This window comes from Eleutherodactylus coqui, chromosome 13 (assembly GCF_035609145.1).
Source record: "Eleutherodactylus coqui strain aEleCoq1 chromosome 13, aEleCoq1.hap1, whole genome shotgun sequence".
Lineage (NCBI taxonomy): Eukaryota > Metazoa > Chordata > Amphibia > Anura > Eleutherodactylidae > Eleutherodactylus > Eleutherodactylus coqui.
In genome coordinates this window covers 11119000-11140501 of record NC_089849.1, presented here as the reverse complement: position 1 = coordinate 11140501, position 21502 = coordinate 11119000, and the positions used below count along the sequence as shown (strand labels likewise).

Sequence of the window (21502 nt, the reverse complement as noted above, 5' to 3'; positions counted from 1 at the left end):
CAGACAGTCTCAGGGGGGTATATTATCAGTCAGTCTGAGGGGGGGAGGTATATCATCAGACAGTCTCAGGGGGTATATTATCAGTCAGTCTCTGAGGGGGGGGTATATCATCAGACAGTCTCAGGGGGGTATATTATCAGAGTCTCGGGGGGAGGGGGGGGTATATGATCAGACAGTCTCAGGGGGGGGTGTATTGTCAGTCAGTCTCCGGGGGGTATATTATCAGTCAGTCTCTGAGGGGGGGGGGGGGGAGGTATATTATCAGTCAGTCTGAGGGGGGGAGGTATATCATCAGACAGTCTCAGGGGGATATATTATCAGTCAGTCTCTGGGGGGGGGGGTATATCATCAGACAGTCTCAGGGGGGTATATTATCAGTCAGTCTCTGAGGGGGGGGTGTATATTCAGACAGTCTCAGGGGGGTATATTATCAGTCAGTCTCTGAGGGGGGGAGGTATATCATCAGACAGTCTCGGGGGGGTATATTATCAGTCAGTCTCTGAGGGGGGGGGTGTAGATTCAGACAGTCTCAGGGGGGTATATTGTCAGTCAGTCTCTGAGGGGGGGGGAGGTATATTATCAGTCAGTCTCCGGGGGTGCAGTTATCAGTCAGTCTCTGGAGGAAGGGGTATATTATGTCAGCCTCGGCGTACATTATCAGACGGTCTGCACACGGTACCCGGCGGTGTCCTGCGCTCCTTTTGTGTCTGATTTCTCTGTATTTGCCTCTCCATTCTCCGTTCTATTCTCACCTGTTTCCGTTACTGTGGCAACAAGCTGACGTCATCACCAGCCGCCATGTTACCACACCCCACAACAGGGGGTGTACCAATGTGGCTATGCATTTTTACACGATACTGCGGCTCCCTCTAAAGAGTGTAATGGCTGAGCTGGCCAGCAGGGGGAGGCATATTTTGAATTTCAGCCGCAGTTCAGCAGCGCTGCTGAATAGAGCCACCTGACTGCCTCTTCGGCACCACGTGACTACACAGCGTGCACGCGGATTGCCTTCAGCAGCCGTGCACTACACACTACACGCAAGCAGCACGGGGTTAGGGTTTAGGGTTAGGTTTAGGTAAACCTAAACCTAACCCCGTGCTGCTTAAGTGTAGTGTGTAGTGCACGGCTGAGCGTGCACGCTGTGTAGTCACGTGGTGCCGAAGAGCCAATCAGGTGGCTCTATTCAGCAGCGCTGCTGAACTGCGGCTGAAATGCCAGGGGGAGCGCGCGGCAACTGTAGCTTCTTCCTCAAAGAGGCGGGAACTTGCTTTACCTGGTCTGAGGTGAAGACAGCAGGCGGCGGCAACAGGGTATCACCCACAGCAGGCTTAGATACACAGCCCTGAGTACAGTATCACACACAGCAGGCTTAGATACACAGCCCTGAGTACAGTATCACACACAGCAGGCTTAGGTACACAGCACTGAGTACAGTATCACACACAGCAGACTTAGGTACACAGCCCTGAGTACAGTATCACACCTAGCAGGCTTAGATACACAGCCCTGAGTACAGTATCACACCCAGCAGGCTCAGATACACAGCGCTGAGTACAGTATCACACACAGCAGGCTTAGATACACAGAGCTGAGTACAGTATCACACACAGCAGGCTCAGATACACAGTGCTGAGTACAGTATCACACACAGCAGGCTTAGATACACAGAGCTGAGTACAGTATCACACCCAGCAGGCTCAGATACACAGCCCTGAGTACAGTATCACATCTAGCAGGCTCAGATACACAGCACTGAGTACAGTATCACACCCAGCAGGCTCAGATACACAGCGCTGAGTACAGTATCACACACAGCAGGCTCAGATACACAGCCCTAAGTACAGTATCACACACAGCAGGCTCAGATACGCAGCACTAAGTACAGTATCACACACAGCAGGCTCAGATACACAGCGCTGAGTACAGTATCACACCTAGCAGGCTCAGATACACAGCGCTGAGTACAGTATCACACACAGCAGGCTCAGATACACAGCACTGAGTACAGTATCACACACAGCAGGCTTAGATACACAGCACTGAGTACAGTATCACAGCAGGATTAGATACACAGCGCTGAGTACAGTATTACACACAGCAGGCTTAGATACACAGCGCTGAGTACAGTATCACACACAGCAGGCTCAGATACACAGAGCTGAGTACAGTATCACACCCAGCAGGCTCAGATACACAGCCCTGAGTACAGTATCACACCTAGCAGGCTTAGATACACAGCGCTGAGTACAGTATCACACCCAGCAGGCTCAGATACACAGCGCTGAGTACAGTATCACACCCAGCAGGCTCAGATACACAGCCCTGAGTACAGTATCACACACAGCAGGCTCAGATACACAGCGCTGAGTACAGTATCACACACAGCAGGCTCAGATACACAGCCCTGAGTACAGTATCACACACAGCAGGCTCAGATACACAGCGCTGAGTACAGTATCACACACAGCAGGCTCAGATACACAGCCCTGAGTACAGTATCACACACAGCAGGCTTAGATACACAGCGCTGAGTACAGTATCACACACAGCAGGCTTAGATACACAGCGCTGAGTACAGTATCACACACAGCGGGCTTAGGTACACAGCGCTGAGTACAGTATCACACACAGCAGGCTTAGATACACAGCGCTGAGTACAGTATCACACACAGCAGGCTCAGATACACAGCGCTGAGTACAGTATCACACACAGCAGGCTCAGATACACAGCCCTGAGTACAGTATCACACACAGCAGGCTTAGGTACACAGCCCTGAGTACAGTATCACACACAATAGGCTTAGATACACAGCGCTGAGTACAGTATCACACCCAGCAGGCTCAGATACACAGCCCTAAGTACAGTATCACACACAGCAGGCTCAGATACACAGCACTAAGTACAGTATCACACACAGCAGGCTCAGATACACAGCGCTGAGTACAGTATCACACCTAGCAGGCTTAGATACACAGCGCTGAGTACAGTATCACACACAGCAGGCTCAGATACACAGCACTGAGTACAGTATCACACACAGCAGGCTTAGATACACAGCACTGAGTACAGTATCACACACAGCAGGCTTAGATACACAGCGCTGAGTACAGTATTACACACAGCAGGCTTAGATACACAGCGCTGAGTACAGTATCACACACAGCAGGCTCAGATACACAGCGCTAAGTACAGTATCACACACAGCGGGCTTAGGTACACAGCGCTGAGTACAGTATCACACCTAGCAGGCTTAGATACACAGCACTGAGTACAGTATCACACCTAGCAGGCTCAGATACACAGCACTGAGTACAGTATCACACCTAGCAGGCTTAGATACACAGCACTGAGTACAGTATCACACACAGCAGGCTCAGATACACAGCGCTGAGTACAGTATCACACACAGCAGGCTTAGGTACACAGCCCTGAGTACAGTATCACACCTAGCAGGCTTAGATACACAGCCCTGAGTACAGTATCACACCCAGCAGGCTCAGATACACAGCGCTGAGTACAGTATCACACACAGCAGGCTTAGATACACAGAGCTGAGTACAGTATCACACACAGCAGGCTCAGATACACAGCGCTGAGTACAGTATCACACACAGCAGGCTCAGATACACAGAGCTGAGTACAGTATCACACCCAGCAGGCTCAGATACACAGCCCTGAGTACAGTATCACATCTAGCAGGCTCAGATACACAGAGCTGAGTACAGTATCACACCCAGCAGGCTCAGATACACAGCCCTGAGTACAGTTTCACACCTAGCAGGCTTAGATACACAGCGCTGAGTACAGTATCACACCCAGCAGGCTCAGATACACAGCGCTGAGTACAGTATCACACACAGCAGGCTCAGATACACAGCCCTGAGTACAGTATCACACACATCAGGCTTAGAAACACAGCGCTGAGTACAGTATCACACACAGCAGGCTCAGATACACAGCCCTGAGTACAGTATCACACACAGCAGGCTCAGATACACAGCCCTGAGTACAGTATCACACACAGCAGGCTTAGGTACACAGCCCTGAGTACAGTATCACACACAATAGGCTTAGATACACAGCGCTGAGTACAGTATCACACCCAGCAGGCTCAGATACACAGCCCTAAGTACAGTATCACACACAGCAGGCTCAGATACGCAGCACTAAGTACAGTATCACACACAGCAGGCTCAGATACACAGCGCTGAGTACAGTATCACACCTAGCAGGCTCAGATACACAGCGCTGAGTACAGTATCACACACAGCAGGCTCAGATACACAGCACTGAGTACAGTATCACACACAGCAGGCTTAGATACACAGCACTGAGTACAGTATCACAGCAGGATTAGATACACAGCGCTGAGTACAGTATTACACACAGCAGGCTTAGATACACAGCGCTGAGTACAGTATCACACACAGCAGGCTCAGATACACAGCGCTAAGTACAGTATCACACACAGCGGGCTTAGGTACACAGCGCTGAGTACAGTATCACACCTAGCAGGCTTAGATACACAGCACTGAGTACAGTATCACACCTAGCAGGCTCAGATACACAGCACTGAGTACAGTATCACACCTAGCAGGCTTAGATACACAGCACTGAGTACAGTATCACACACAGCAGGCTCAGATACACAGCGCTGAGTACAGTATCACACCCAGCAGGCTCAGATACACAGCACTGAGTACAGTATCACACTCAGCAGGCTTAGATACACAGCACTGAGTACAGTATCACACCTAGCAGGCTCAGATACACAGCCCTGAGTACAGTATCACACAGCAGGCTTAGATACACAGCACTGAGTACAGTATCACACCTAGCAGGCTTAGATACACAGCACTGAGTACAGTATCACACCTAGCAGGCTCAGATACACAGCGCTGAGTACAGTATCACCCCCAGCAGGCTCAGATACACAGCGCTGAGTACAGTATCACACCCAGCAGGCTCAGATACACAGCACTGAGTACAGTATCACACCCAGCAGGCTCAGATACACAGCACTGAGTACAGTATCACACCTAGCAGGCTTAGATACACAGCACTGAGTACAGTATCACACTCAGCAGGCTTAGATACACAGCACTGAGTACAGTATCACACACAGCAGGCTTAGATACACAGCACTGAGTACAGTATCACACACAGCAGGCTTAGATACACAGCGCTGAGTACAGTATTACACACAGCAGGCTTAGATACACAGCGCTGAGTACAGTATCACGCACAGCAGGCTCAGATACACAGCACTGAGTACAGTATCACACCTAGCAGGCTCAGATACACAGCGCTGAGTACAGTATCACACCCAGCAGGCTCAGATACACAGCGCTGAGTACAGTATCACACACAACAGGCTTAGATACACAGCGCTGAGTACAGCATCACACCCTGCAGGCTCAGATACACAGCGCTGAGTACAGTATCACACCCAGCAGGCTCAGATACACAGCGCTGAGTACAGTATCACACCTAGCAGGCTTAGATACACAGCACTGAGTACAGTATCACACCTAGCAGGCTCAGATACACAGCGCTGAGTACAGTATCACACACAGCAGGCTGAGATACATAGCGCTGAGTACAGTATCACACCCAGCAGGCTCAGATACACAGCACTGAGTACAGTATCACACACAACAGGCTCAGATACACAGCGCTGAGTACAGTATCACACACAACAGGCTTAGATACACAGCGCTGAGTACAGTATCACACACAGCAGGCTCAGATACACAGCGCTGAGTACAGTATCACATACAGCAGGCTTAGGTACACAGCGCTGAGTACAGTATCACACACAGCAGGCTTAGATACACAGCACTGAGTACAGTATCACACTCAGCAGGCTTAGATACACAGCACTGAGTACAGTATCACACCTAGCAGGCTCAGATACACAGCACTGAGTACAGTATCACACACAGCAGGCTGAGATACACAGCACTGAGTACAGTATCACACACAGCAGGCAGAGATACACAGCACTGAGTACAGTATCACCCACAGCAGGCTCAGATACACAGCGCTGAGTACAGTATCACGCACAGCAGGCTTAGGTACACAGCGCTGAGTACAGTATCACACACAGCAGGCTCAGATACACAGCGCTGAGTACAGTATCACACCCAGCAGGCTCAGATACACAGCGCTGAGTACAGTATCACACACAGCAGGCTCAGATACACAGCACTGAGTACAGTATCACACCTAGCAGGCTCAGATACACAGCGCTGAGTACAGTATCACACACAGCAGGCTGAGATACATAGCGCTGAGTACAGTATCACACCCAGCAGGCTCAGATACACAGCACTGAGTACAGTATCACACACAGCAGGCTGAGATACACAGCACTGAGTACAGTATCACACACAGCAGGCAGAGATACACAGCACTGAGTACAGTATCACACACAGCAGGCTCAGATACACAGCGCTGAGTACAGTATCACGCACAGCAGGCTTAGGTACACAGCGCTGAGTACAGTATCACACACAGCAGGCTCAGATACACAGCGCTGAGTACAGTATCACACCCAGCAGGCTCAGATACACAGCGCTGAGTACAGAGGTGTAACTTGAAGCTCCCGGGCCCCAATGCAATACCTGTAACAGGGCCCCCAACTATAATGCTTTATTCATAGTACTGGGCTCCCTATATGGAGAAGAGAGGCCTTATGGGCCCCCTAAGGCTCCTGGGCCCGGGTGCAACCACATCCCCTGCACCCTCTATAGTTACGCCCCTGACTGAGTACAGTGTCACACACAGCAGGCTCAGATACACAGCACTGAGTACAGTATCACGCATGATAGGATTAGATACACAGCACTGAGTACAGTATCACGCATGATAGGATTAGATACACAGCCCAGCAGACAGTATCATGCATGAGAGGATTAGATACAAGCTCAGGAGACTGTATCACTCATTAGAGGATGAGACACGAGGCTGATGGGACATTATCACATGATGGGGGTTGTAGTGCGCGGTTCTCTGGTTACCATATACTTTTATTTCTGACCTATCACATTGTATGAGGTCTACAATATAAAGCAGTAAATCCCGTGCGGTCGTCCGTGCCGCCGCAGTCCCGTCTCCTCTAGGCTGGAGTACATGACGATGGTGTCCCGTCAGGTCCTGCCGCCGTCCCGTGCGCTGCCTCATGCTGCCGGCTCTTGGTGGTTCTCGAATTGGACGCTTCGCACCAGGTCGGTGATGATGGCCTGCAGGAGCTGCGAGCGCTGCTTCCCCACCTCCAGGACGCTGCTGTGGTTCACCGTCTCCTGCCGCTCGTACGCCTGCGCCACCCGGTTAGTGATCAGCGAGAGACCGAACACTCGCATCCCACAATGCTTTGCAACCACCACTTCTGGGGCCGTACTCATACCTGTGAAGAAGAGTGATATCTCAGTGCCGGCGTTAAACATCAGGTGATACAGAGTACCAATCTCCCATAGAATTTAATTGTGCCTCCGAAATACGTGCGCAAAACTGAAAAATTACAGAATGTCCTATTATCATAATCTTTATTTGTATAGCGCCAACTTATTCTGCAGCGCTTTGCAGCGTGTTACGCGCATATACATGCCCAGATAGGGCATTGAGATTGGCGCACGCAACAAGGATGTACTGTGTCTATACAGTGAAGTGGCGCGCAGCTAATTCTGTCCTGGCGAGAGACACCATAGAGAATGGAGACATTGGGGCTTATTTACTAATACGGTCTAAGGGCTCATTCAGACGACCGTATATCGGCCGGGTTTTCACGCCGGCCGATATACGGCGTCCCTCTCTGCAGGGGGAGGAGGCTGGAAGAGCCGGGAGCAGGAACTGAGCTCCCGCCCCCTCTCCGCCCCCCTGCACTTATTGCAATGAAGAGTCAGAATGGGGGCGGGGCTAAATTCTGGGAATCAGCTCCGCCCTGTCCTGCCTCTCTTCATTGAAAATAGTGCAGGGGGGTGGAGAGGGGGCAGGAGCTCAGAGCACTGCTCCCGGCTCTTCCAGCCTCCTCCCCCTGCAGAGAGAGACGCGGTATATCGGCCGGCGTGAAAACCCAGCCGATATATGGTCGTCTGAATGCGCCCTCATGCTGCAAACTTTGGCCTAGACCGTCTTAGAATGCGTCAGGTTTACACGATATATCTGCTACATTGTAAGGCTGTCTAGTCCACCTTTTTAGCTGGCTTAGGCCTCATGTCCACGGGGAAAATCAGGCCCGCCGCGGATTCTCCATGTAGAATCTGCAGCGGGTCCCTCCTGCCCCGCGGCCATGAGGCCTAAAAATCAGAATAAACTCACCTACTCCGGCCGATGCGGATCTTCCTTCCTTCGCGGCCGGATCTTCTTTCTTCGGCCCGGCGGATGTGCTCGGCATGCCGCGCACATGCGCTGGCACATCTGCCGGGCCGAAGAAAGAAGATCCGGACGCGAAGAAGGGAAGAACCGCATCGTCTGGAGCAGGTGAGTTTAATTCAGGCACGGGTCTCCCGCGGATCCGGACGGCTTCCATAGGTTTCAATAGAAGCCTTCGGGAGCCGTCCTCGCGGGAGACCCGCACGAAAATGGAGCATGTCCATTTTTTTTTTCCACACACGGATCCGCGCCTAACGGTAAAAATGACATCCGCAGGTATTTAACTACCTGCAGGTGTCCAATGCATCCCTATGGGGCGCGGATCCGCGTGCGGGAGAAACGCTGCGGATTTTAAATATTAATTTACCCGTGGACACGAGGCCTTAGTTCACAACAAAAATTGCACCACTTTTTGGCACATGGTGAATTTTTGTACAGTTTTGGCCCCCTTTTCTCTAGAAGAAGCCCCTTTATTATAAACTGTAAGAAACTCCTAGATGAACACTTCAGCAGCACAAATCTCTCTCCTCCTGATAGTCTGTTACAATGTATCAGTCTGGAGGCTTGTGGTAAAGGACCTCTCACACGGGATGGAACTGCGCAGCCAAATCCGCAGCTGGAGAATTCCACAGCAGATCTGTGGATTGTGATGCAGAATTGCAGGCAGGTTTTCAGCCATTCTCCATTCTGCAGTAATCAATTCAGGGATTGCTATGTAAGCAGTTCCCCCATAAGCAGCTGTGTCTCAGCGCAGCCAAATGTGATTGTTCTCAGTAATTACACATTCACACAATCAATATTTTCTGACCAATTTATGGAGGAGAAATATTGTTACAAAGTTGGACAGAAGTAGAAGCCGCTGATCTGAAGGGGTATGGTCACAGGGGCTTCTTTTTTAAACCGACAAACATTTTTCTTTTCAGCTCAGTCGAGATTGAACTCTGAAGCCCCCTGCCCTGTATGCAGGGTTCAGTGACCAATATAAGGAACCCACTGGTGCGTGAAAAGTCCCAGAATGCCAGAGGACAGAGAGAAAACAGCCCTTCTAGTAATGCATATACTGAATAATAATGGACAGAAGCCCAAATGGTGTAATGTCCTCAATCGATCGAAAAGCACATCGTGATCCATAGTCTTATCTCCAGGGGGCAGTATTATAGTAGTTATATTCTTGTACATAGGGGGCAGTATTATAGTAGTTATATTCTTGTACATAGGGGCAGTATTATAGTAGTTATATTCTTGTACATAGGGGGCAGTATTATAGTAGTTATATTCTTGTACATAGGGGGCAGTATTATAGTAGTTATATTCTTGTACATAGGGGGCAGTATTATAGTAGTTATATTCTTGTACATAGGGGAAGTATTATAGTAGTTATATTCTTGTACATAGGGGGCAGTATTATAGTAGTTATATTCTTGTACATAGGGGGCAGTATTATAGTAGTTATATTCTTGTACATAGGGGGAAGTATTATAGTAGTTATATTCTTGTACATAGGAGCAGTATTATAGTAGTTATATTCTTGTACATAGGGGCAGTATTATAGTAGTTATATTCTTGTACATAGGGGGCAGTATTATAGTAGTTATATTCTTGTACATAGGGGCAGTATTATAGTAGTTATATTCTTGTACATAGGGGGCAGTATTATAGTAGTTATATTCTTGTACATAGGGAGCAGTATTATAGTAGTTATATTCTTGTACATAGGGGGCAGTATTATAGTAGTTATATTCTTGTACATAGGAGCAGTATTATAGTAGTTATATTCTTGTACATAGGGGGCAATATTATAGTAGTTCTATTCTTGTACATAGGAGCAGTATTATAGTAGTTCTATTCTTGTACATAGGAGCAGTATTATAGTAGTTATATTCTTGTACATAGGAGCAGTATTATAGTAGTTATATTCTTGTACATAGGAGCAGTATTATAGTAGTTATATTCTTGTACATAGGGAGCAGTATTATAGTAGTTATATTCTTGTACATAGGAGCAGTATTATAGTAGTTATATTCTTGTACATAGGAGCAGTATTATAGTAGTTATATTCTTGTACATATGAGGCAGTATTATAGTAGTTATATTCTTGTACATAGGGGGCAGTATTATAGTAGTTATATTCTTCTACATAGGAGGCAGTATTATAGTAGTTATATTCTTGTACATAGGGGGCAGTATTATAGTAGTTATATTCTTGTACATAGGGGGCAGTATTATAGTAGTTATATTCTTGTACATAGGGGGCAGTATTATAGTAGTTATATTCTTCTACATAGGGGGCAGTATTATAGTAGTTATATTCTTGTACATAGGAGCAGTATTATAGTAGTTATATTCTTGTACATAGGAGCAGTATTATAGTAGTTATATTCTTGTACATATGAGGCAGTATTATAGTAGTTATATTCTTGTACATAGGGGGCAGTATTATAGTAGTTATATTCTTCTACATAGGAGGCAGTATTATAGTAGTTATATTCTTGTACATAGGGGGCAGTATTATAGTAGTTATATTCTTGTACATAGGGGGCAGTATTATAGTAGTTATATTCTTCTACATAGGGGGCAGTATTATAGTAGTTATATTCTTCTACATAGGGGGCAGTATTATAGTAGTTATATTCTTGTACATAGGGGGCAGTATTATAGTAGTTATATTCTTGTAAATGGGGGGCAGTATTATAGTAGTTATATTCTTGTACATAGGGGGCAGTATTATAGTAGTTATATTCTTGTACATAGGGGACAGTATTATAGTAGTTATATTCTTGTATATAGGAGGCAGTATTATAGTAGTTATATTATTGTACATGGGGGGCAGTATTATAGTAGTTATATTCTTGTACATAGGGGGCAGTATTATAGTAGTTATATTCTTGTGCATAGGGGGCAGTATTATAGTAGTTATATTCTTGTACATAGGAGCAGTATTATAGTAGTTATATTATTGTACATGGGGGGCAGTATTATAGTAGTTATATTCTTGTACATAGGGGGGCAGTATTATAGTAGTTATATTCTTGTACATAGGGGGCAGTATTATAGTAGTTATATTCTTGTACATAGGGGGCAGTATTATAGTAGTTATATTCTTGTACATAGGGGGCAGTATTATAGTAGTTATATTCTTGCACATAGGAGCAGTATTATAGTAGTTATATTCTTGTACATAGAGGACAGTATTATAGTAGTTATATTCTTGTATATAGGAGGCAGTATTATAGTAGTTATATTCTTGTACATAGGGGGCAGTATTATAGTAGTTATATTCTTGTATATAGGGGGCAGTATTATAGTAGTTATATTGTTGTACATAGGGGGCAGTATTATAGTAGTTATATTCCTGTACATAGGGGACAGTATTATAGTAGTTATATTCTTGTACATAGGGGGTAGTATTATAGTAGTTGTATTCTTGTATATAGGGGTAGTATTATAGTAGTTATATTCTTGTACATAGGGGGCAGTATAATAGTAGTTATATTCTTGTACATAGGGGGCAGTATAATAGTAGTTATATTCTTGTACATAGGGAGCAGTATTATAGTAGATATATTCTTGTACATAGGGGGCAGTATTATAGTAGTTATATTCTTGTACATAGGGGGGCAGTATTATAGTTGGTCCAACACCGGATCAGAAATGATTAATGGCAGTCTGGTAGTAGCTCCTACCTCTTTTACACAACACTCACCTACAGCGTCTGCCCCCAGCTTCTGAAGAAATCTGGCTTCTGCAACTGACTCAAAGTTTGGACCCCCCACCATGCAGTAAACCCCTTCGTGGATCAGATCGGCTTGACCTATTTTACTGGCGATTTCCAGAGCAGTAGTACGCAGCTGATGGTCATATGTGTCCCAGAGAGAGGGAAACCGCGGGCCAAACCTGCAAGAAATGTAAAAAATATTGATGGTCAGTGACCAATCTTTGCTTCCCTCACAATGGGATGGAGTCAGTCCATAGTCGACAGACAATGCTTAACTCTGTGGTTAACGAAGCTCTAAAGTAGCTGTAGTTTATAGTTCAATACACTGCCTCATCTGCTGCAGAACCTCCTCACAGTATAAGTAAAAACCTGCATGAATGTATATATCGGTAGAACTTATCTTGATTTTTTTATGTTTACTCTCCAGGTTTTGAGTACTGATAAGCAGAAGCCATGGAAGTATTAGTTGGTTGCTGGTTTATATCCCCACCCGGCAGTCACCTCTCATCATTGGGACCTCGCAGAGGGCTCAGAGCAGCCAGTCCCGGCATGTTGATGTGATCCCGAATTATCATCAGGTCTCCTGGTCTGTAGGTGTTGCAGAGGGATCCCGCCGCATTCGTCACCATCAGCAGCTTTACTCCCAGAAGCTTAAACACTCTGATTGGGAAAGTGACCTGGAGGAACATTATCAGAATGTCACAGATTTAGGGTGGCTTCACTCTGGTTTATGCACAATTGCACACGCCTCAGTATTTGCTCTATGAACAAGATTTTTTTGTGCACATGTCGGCGTATATTACTGCAACTTTAGTGCCCGCAGGGCATGTTAGTTTATAGAGAAACATGCCCCAATTTAAATGATTATTTAGTCTAACGAGTTCCAGATGTGTCCTTTTTCAAGCGAAATTGTGCAGCCGATTGTGCATCTCCTTGCACGTGCATTTGCCCACCCCCCATAGACTTCTATGGGGACCCTTCAAATGCGCAGAAGAGGAGCTAGTGTGTTGTTTTTTGGTGCTATCAAAATTTGGAAAGAGTGCTTACTCATTGATACCAATTAGCTCTATTAGGGTGCGGGCAGACGAGCGCATAAACGGCGCGTTTTTGCGACCAAACGTATATACGTGACCATCTGAGGCAATGGTTTCGAATGTATTCGTTCACATGGGCGATTTTACGGCACGTAAAAACGGCAATTCGAAAAAAAAAACGGAACATATGCGACCGAAATACGCGCCAACGCATATTCGATCGCCGAAAAGACCGTTTGCAAAGTAGGAACAAACGAAAATACGCTTTCTAGCTCTGGTCGTGATCAGTGAAAAACGATCGCTCGGGCGATTATACGTTGCGCTTGTGCGAACGTAAATACGCCTACGCTCGTCTGCCCGCACCCTTACTTGCATATTACGTGCGCAAATACGCCCGTGTGAAGCCGCCCTTATGGTTTAAGGTAAGAACTATAGCGTTAAGCTCCATACATACAGAGAATCTAAACAGTACCAATGGAACCCGTGCCGTGTAATTCTCTGTACGTACATATTCTGTGATTTAATCCCTATACCCAATTGAAGGGAAGCCGTACTGTGCAGTGGATGCCATGTATGGAGAATGCAAATATAGTAAACGCTATATACTGCTTAGTGGTGCTGTGCCGTTATTCATCCATTAGAGGGGGCTTTCTGGGACTAATGACCACAGGATAGGTCAGTAATAGATCATTGATGAGGGTTTGCTGCTTGGAATCTCTGACGGCTTGGGTTGGTATTGCATTGAATTAAATGGGAGCTGCGCCTGCATTACCAACCCATTTTGCTACAATGGAGAGGGAGTTGTTAGCTTACGGTTCCCTGTACACTGATGGTGGGCCTGAAAACAGCTGATCACTGGAGGTCCCAAGCAGCAGCCCCCTGGCAATCAATAGTTCATTCCTGGAAATCCCCATTTAACTGTTGGCCTTTTTTCACGGGTCGATAAATCATTCAGATTTTGGCATCCAGCGGGAATCTGAACAACTATCGTTCTCTTCTCCTTCGTCGTTCAGTTTTATGCATGCATGAAACTGGACGATAGATCAGCCCATTGTGAATGATGGCCTGTTTACTGTGAATGGGAGGCGGACGGGCCGTAACAATCTCCGCTCCGCTTCCATTTGCTCAGCAATACTCATTCCTGTGTAACGGCCAGGAACGATTATCGCTGGGATGACCCATTGGGCATCTGTTTCCAACTGTCGTCACGTGCAAAAGGGCCCTTACAGAGTAAGAAATGGCACTGTTTAATGTCCGTAAGTACTGTACAGAATACGTGGTACTGTGTAGTGTCTGTATATACAAAATACAGGCTCAGGCCAGGTATTCACGCCGCGCGATATACGGCGTCCCTCACTGCAGGGGGAGTGGGCTGGAAGAGCCGGGAGCAGTGCTCCGAGCTTCCGCCCCCTCTCCGCCCCTCGGCACTATTTGCAATGGGAGGGGGCTGGATTGGGTGGAGCCAAGTCCCTGAAACTTAACTCTGCCCCGCCTCCTCTCATTGCAAATCGTGCTGAGGGGCGGAGAGGGGGCGGGAGCTCAGTGCACTGCTCCCGGCTCTTCCAGCCTCCTCCCCCTGCAGAGAGGTATGCCGTATATCGGCCGGCGTGAATACCCAGCCAAAATACGGTCGTCTGAATAAGCCCTGACAATGAGAATTGCACTCAGCATACAGGGCATGAGAAGTACCATGTAATATTATACAGAAGGTTAGGGGTTGTACCAAGATTGACCTCTATCACTTATCCACAGGATAGATGATAAAAGTCTGATCTGTGGGGGTCTCACTGATCGCAAGGACAGGGGTCCCCTGTCCCTCTCTTCTCATCACTGAGTGTTCGCTGCACCCACCCACAGTGATGTGGAGATTGAATGGAGCGACGGTCACACATGTGCGGAGCAGCTCCATTCATTTCAATGAGGTTGATGAAAATAGCAGAGTACAAGCACTCTGCTATCTCTGTCATTGAAGATGAATGGAGCAGCACCGCGCGTGTGTGACCGTCACTGCATTCAATCTCGTCCTCACTGTGGAGGGTGCTGTGAGCATATGAGGGGGACATGGGTCACTTTTTTGGCATTATACAGGGTCTCAGTGGTAAGCCCCCCACAGATCAGACTTTTATTCCCTATCCTATGGAGGGGTGATAGAAGGTAATATTGGTACAAACTTTTTAATAGCAATTACACCCAGCATACAGAAAGGCAGACGAACTGTGCAGTGCCTATATACAGTATTCCAGATACTAAACTGTAAGGTGGACCACATGTATTAGCTGAATGTTGGCTGATTTGCTGATTTTGACAGATCTGCTGACTATATAATGTGTATAGTGATGTCCCGGGTCTCCTCTGATGGCAGAAAGAAAGGATCAGCCAGTTGGATTCTTATGTTTTCAAGAAAAATAAGCTGCTGCCAGAGGGATCTGGAGGGTTCACAGCAGTCTGGCAGCGGCTTATTCCTGTCTCCCCATTGAGAATATATGCATGTTTAGCCAGGCCAACCTGTATGTCCTAATCTAATCCATTTTCACAGACATGAATAGGACATACAACATGCACTCTCCGTGCAGAACAGGTAACACACGGATGGGCGTCTGTTGCGCCTGAGTCTCCTGGACACAACATGCCTATCTGAATAACTCTAATTCTGCCCTTCTCTGCCTCTCCAAGAAAGGACCAACTTGCTAGGGAAAGGCTGCCTTACAACCCTCTTAAAAGGTTGCTTATCCCTAACAAGCAGTCTGTCGGACTATCTCGCTGCACACCGTGCTGACAGGCTCAGAAGAATAGCAGCCTCCTGGCGGCAGTCATATCGTGCCACAGGAGCCATTTAAATAGGAGCGCAATTACATAAAGTGTCTTGTGGGAAACAATGTAACACAGCTGATCAGGAGGTTGTCACACGCACAGATCTCAGGTCTTACTTTCCATAGGGGATATCCTTCATAGACATGGAATCGACCTTTCATACAGACGCATGACTTGCCCTGCAGAGTGCCAAACACCAGCTGCCCCGAGTGTCCCGCCACTGAAAACACAGAAGAGTCAATGCAGACAGTTCAAAATATTCTTCCAGGTTATATCTGTTCCTGGGAAAGCTGGGTGACAACCAACATAACTGCATTTACAACTCCCACATGGGTTGTCACCCAACTTTCTCAGACTTCTGAAGGACAAGTTTGCTTGGTTGTGCAGCAGCACTCACCCCTTCCAATATCACAGCATAACCAGGCACATTATCCATTTGCAATTTCAACTTTCCTGAAGTCCTGAATGACAAATCTACCTAGTTATGCCGCAGTATGGATAAAAAATAGACATCACTTTACACGGATTCTGCATGGAATCCATGTTGGGTGTTCTGCACTTGGATTGGCCTGATTGAATCCATGGCAGAAATCCGCAATTGCCGTGTGGATTTCCTCTGCAGGATTTTCAATGAAATCTCACTTGTGTTTTATTGTGTGAACATACCCTAAGGCCTCGTTCACACGGCGGTATTTTAAGCCCAAAACGGACTAAATCCGCACCGTTTTAGCATTCTATCGAATGCTATGGAAGTCTATGACATAGTTCATATGTTGTGGGTTTTTTTTGCATGTAGTTTCTGATATCTGCGTCGCAGAAAAAAAGAATTGACAAGTCAGTTCTTGGTGCGGAAACCGCGCCGGGTGCTGCACGGGGATTTGCCGCATTGAATGGGGCTTAATCTGCGTGTGAATCTACATGAAATCCGAGACAGAACACCAAAGCTCAGCCTGCTGCGGATTGAACTGAGATTGCAGCTGTTCCACAACGTGTGAGAATATCCCGATAATGTCTATTGGTATTAAGGGGGTTTTCCGGGAAAATAAAAACAAATTATAAAAGGTTAAACTGAAGAAAAATTGAATACTGTACTCCCCTGCCCCCGCAGCTGCCCATCCTGTAGTGGCTGAAGGTGACGTTCCGTCTATTGCGCCCAAGATGCTCAGCAACTCAGAGGCTTCAGCGGCCATAGGAGAATCCCCACTGAGGCCTGTGACTTAACAGTGATACAAAGTGTCGGCTCTTACTGTGAAAATGCTTTCTTCTTTAACCCCTTAGTGACCACCCCATAGTGTTTTTACGTCCTGCCTAATTGGGCTTTAATCCCCGAGGACGTATAAACATGCATCCTCTGGGGATTAAAGCCCTGCAGGCTCTGGACATAGCAGCTTCAGGCTGCCGGCTCCTGGAGGTAGCCGACAACCTGGAGCTGTCGTGGGAGGCAACGGAAAGCCCCGTTTCCTGGTCACGCGATCGCATTAAAGTCAATGGAAAGTTAAAAAAAAAGTTTCTGCTCCCCTTACAGATCAGATCTGTAAGGGGAACTGAGGATACTCACCCCGTCCTCCGCGGTGTCCCGTGGCGTTCTCCCCCTTCAGGAGCTGACGCCGGCATCTATGTATGTGCGCCAGACGGCATAACGTCATGCACTTGCGCAGAGGCCCGGGAAATTTAAAAACTCCCTGCTGGTATGAGTAGCCGAGAGCAGGGAGCTGTCACCAGGAGCCGCTGCAGATTGCCGGGATAATATAAAATCTCCCCGCTTTTGGCTATTGAACGTTGCACGGGGGGGCAACGGTATGCATTCCCTGGTCACGTGATCGCCGCTATCCAATGGATAACGGCGATCACGTAAAAGTAAAAAAAAATGTTAAAGTTTCACCTCCCGTCACAGATCCGATTCGTGAGGAGAGGTGAAATTACTTACCTAAGGCCTCCAGCGATTTCCCCTGATGGGGTCTTTTTTATTCGTGGACTTTTCCCCAACTTCAGCGCATACACCAATTGCCAAAATGGCAGACGCAAACGCAGAAGCTGCGGATGGGCGGGAAATTTAAAATCTACAAGCTGAGAGCCTGGAACAGTGACCGAGGGCCGCGGTGAGCGATCTCCAGTCATGTGGTCACCGTTATCCAATGATAACGGCCATCATGTAAAATTTAAAAGGCAGTTGAAGTTTGACGCTTTGATCGGTTTGGGCCCCATTGTGCATGCAGACAGAAGATTAGGGCCACAATGGGTATGTCTCTGAACACGGGACAAACAAGGGGATCTATTTTGGGGTGAAGGTCTTCATTCATAGGTGTGCTTTACAAAAAAAACTGTTTTTAAAATGACATAATTGCCCAAAAAATGAAAAATTGCTTTGCTTAGTTTAATTCAAAAACTGTGGAGTCAAAATACTCATGACCCCCCTAGATGAATTCGTTAAGGGGTCTAGTTTTCAAAATGGGGTCATTTGTGGGGGTTCTCCATCGTTTTGGCCGCTCAGTGGCTCCACAAGGGTGCAATGGGGCCTAAATCACCTTCATGCATAATGTCTGTTCTAAAAGCCACCGGCTGCTCCTTTCGGTTTGGGCCCCGTTGTGCATCCAGACATAATATTAGGGCCACAACGGGTATGTTTCTGAGCACAGGACAAACAGGGGGATCCATTTTGGGCTGCAAATCCTCATTTTCATGTTCACTCTAGAAAAAAATCCTGTCTTTAAAATACCATTTTAAAAATATTAAATTTTATGTTTTCTCCTCTAAATCGCATTGACTCCTGAAAAGAAACTGTGGAGTCAAAATCCTCCTGACCCCCTCAGTGAATACATTAAGGGGTGTAGTTTTTAAAAAGGGGTCATTTGTGGGGGTGTCTATCATTCTGACACCCATGAGCCTTTGCAATGTTGGCTTGATGCAGGAAAAAAAGTGTTCCTCAAAATGTTAATAATTAATGTTATATTTGTACGTCTCCTAAATTGTTAAAAAAAGGAAAGTTTGTCAAATGTGAAGCCCGTGACTAGCTGAGCGTCAGCTGCACACTGAATGGTACGCGATCGCCCACTGCTTCTTCAGGGTTCCCTGCGGCGGGCACCGAGGCTGCAGCAGGTATAGGGGAGTATTCAATTTTTTTCATTTTAACCATTTGTAAACTTTTTTTAAAAAATGTTCCCAAAAAACCCTTTAAACTACTTACAGAAATTCCTTGCATAGATTGCCGCTGCCGCTTACCCGTACTTGCTGGAAAATGTGGGATTTGGGTATAATCAAAGGTCTTGGGGTCACTTAATGTTTCTGCAAGGAGACCCAAACCAGAACCACAGATGATGGCAATGTCCGGGGGAGACTGGATCCGGTCCAAGAGCCAACGAGCCGTCTCCTCGCAGTCCTCATATCTGTTTAGGCAGGAGACAATGGTAGAAGAGATGTTTTCTTTGGGGAGGATGTGGGGGGTCGGAGGGGATAAGTATAGCCTTTAGTGCAAACTAAAAATGGAGGTGTTGCCCGTAGCAGCCAATCAGACCATGGCTTTCAGTCGCAATGGGAAAATTAAAGGTACGACAAATTAATCACAGTGATCAAAGGTGCACGATGCGTTTGTAGATAGTTGTACAACTTTATAGTTGGCTTAATTAGTTGGCTTAATTTGCGCGAAAACTTTGTCTCATGTTGTCACATATAGGCCACGCCTCTTTCCTTAATGTGTGCTCAATGTAAGGGATGACATACAGTCTTCTGCTCCCTGTATGAAGTGCAGCGGGCTGCTCCGTGTTTTTTTGGGGGGGGGGGGGGTTGTGCTCCCATTGACTTGAATGGGTGAATTCAAGAAATCAGATCAGAATAGGATATGCTGTAATTTGTTTTTTTCACATGGATCTTTAGTGCATGTAAAAATAACGTGTGCATGGGTCCGTGTGCGGCCGGCTGCAAACACTGGCAACACACAGATGTGGAAATCACTTCAGTGACTAAGCCCTCCCTACGTGCCCCATGCAGAACTCTCACCTGAGGTCCTCCTTGCTGTGCATCACTGCCCCGTGTCTCTTCTCGCTTGCAGTCTGAAATGTCTGTGGTGACTCTTAACCAGCAATATAAGGATGTCCATAATGGCCCGAGGCTGAACTTAATCATTTGCACGGGACAGAACTTGAGTTGGAGTTTTGGAGAGAAGGGGGTGTGTGATGCCGCCTCTGAGCGGTCACGGGGTGCGGCCTGCTGCTGCCTGATGCACTATTTTGGTGTTGCAGTGGTTATATATACAGTATTAGATAATTGCAGAAAATCTCATGTCTACAGAGACAGACTGAATGTACACAGTGACTCTATCCGCAGAATAGTGAGTGCAGCTCTGGAGTATAATACGGGATGTAACTCAGGGTCAGTACGGGATAAGTAATGTATGTACACAGTGACTCCACCATCAGAATAGTGAGTGCAGCTCTGGAGTATAATACAGGATGTAACTCAGGATCAGTATAGGATAAGTAATGTATGTACACAGTAACTCCCCCAGCAGAATAGTGAGTGCAGCTCTGGAGTATAATACAGGATGTAACTCAGGATCAGTCATATATGTACACAGTGACTCCACCAGCAGAATAGTGAGTGCAGCTCTGGAGGATAATACAGGATGTAACTCAGGATCAGTACAGGATCAGTAATGTATGTACACAGTGACCCCACCAGCAGAATAGTGAGTTCAGCTCTGGAGTATAATACAGGATGTAACTCAGGAGCAGTACAGGATAAGTAATGTATGTACACAGTGACTTCACCAGCAGAATGGTGAGTGCAGCTCTGGAGTATAATACAGGATGTAACGCAGGGTAAGTACAGGATAAGTAATGTATGTATACAGTGACTCCACCAGCAGAATTACGAGTGCAGCTCTGGAATATAATAAAGGATGTAACTCAGGATCAGTAATGTATGTACACAGTGACCCCACCAGCAGAATAGTGAGTGCCGCTCTCGAGGATAATACAGGATATAATCAGGGATCAGTACAGGATAAGGCCGCCTGCAGACGGGCGGAAATTCCGTGGCGGGATTCCCCGCAGAATTTCCGCCCCTGGACGTCTGCATAGGATTGTATTACAGCACGCAATCCTATGGAGACGGACGCGGTTTGTCTGCGCGAAATCACGGGCAGCAAACAAACCGCGGCATGCACTAATTCTGTGCTGGGCTCGCAGAGCCCCACACAGAAACGTCACTCACCCGCTGCCAGCTCCGCTCTGCGCAGCCGGCACATGAAAGAGCAGGAGCTGCGGGAGCAGGTGAGTCCGCGGTGCTCTCTGCAGGCGCTCGGGCCGGGTCCCGCTGCAGCCGGATCTGACCTGGTCGTCTGCAGGCGGCCTTAGTCATGTACATACAAGGTGACACTTCTTTTATGTAGGTTATTTCCGTTTGTAAACTGTGACATAGTATAAATACTCCAAATACTTTGTGATGCTCGGAGGTCTTGCACCCACCTCAACAGGTTCCCCCTGCTAGGATGGAAAACCTCACCAGACAAGTAGACATTTGAATACTGTAAAGCATCATGGTCCTAAACGGTTTAAAGGTAAATCACCGCTA

The 21502-nt window shown here is 46.9% G+C and overlaps 2 protein-coding genes across 2 annotated transcripts in view; both read right to left on the bottom strand.

Moving 5' to 3' along the window:
- The window catches only part of C13H20orf96 (chromosome 13 C20orf96 homolog), a 29390-nt gene extending 28656 nt beyond the window's left edge, over positions 1-734 (bottom strand). Inside the window, exon 1 of the mRNA XM_066586117.1 lies at positions 654-734. Coding sequence (XP_066442214.1) covers positions 654-734 — 81 coding nt within the window. The remainder of the gene's footprint in view (positions 1-653) is intronic.
- A 6261-nt stretch (positions 735-6995) lies between these two features.
- LOC136587765 (purine nucleoside phosphorylase-like) lies at positions 6996-20062 on the bottom strand. Its single transcript, XM_066586527.1, has 6 exons — positions 19928-20062; positions 19154-19317; positions 16051-16154; positions 12591-12766; positions 12078-12268; positions 6996-7409 (listed from the first exon to the last, which is right to left on the bottom strand). Exons 1-6 carry the CDS (start codon positions 19948-19950, stop codon positions 7183-7185), a joined length of 885 nt encoding a protein of 294 aa, XP_066442624.1. The 5' UTR covers positions 19951-20062; the 3' UTR covers positions 6996-7182.
- Between the last annotated feature and the right edge of the window lie 1440 nt (positions 20063-21502).

Excerpts from the sequence above, each read along its gene's own strand:
- LOC136587765 (XM_066586527.1), bottom strand. The coding sequence starts at position 19,950 with ATGCACAGCAAGGAGGACCTCAG. Across the intron at positions 12,767-16,050 it reads AAGGATATCCCCTATGGAAA|GTCACTTTCCCAATCAGAGT; the intron begins GTAAGACCTGAG and ends ATGTTCCTCCAG. Across the intron at positions 7,410-12,077 it reads GCTGGGGGCAGACGCTGTAG|GTATGAGTACGGCCCCAGAA; the intron begins GTGAGTGTTGTG and ends TCTTCTTCACAG.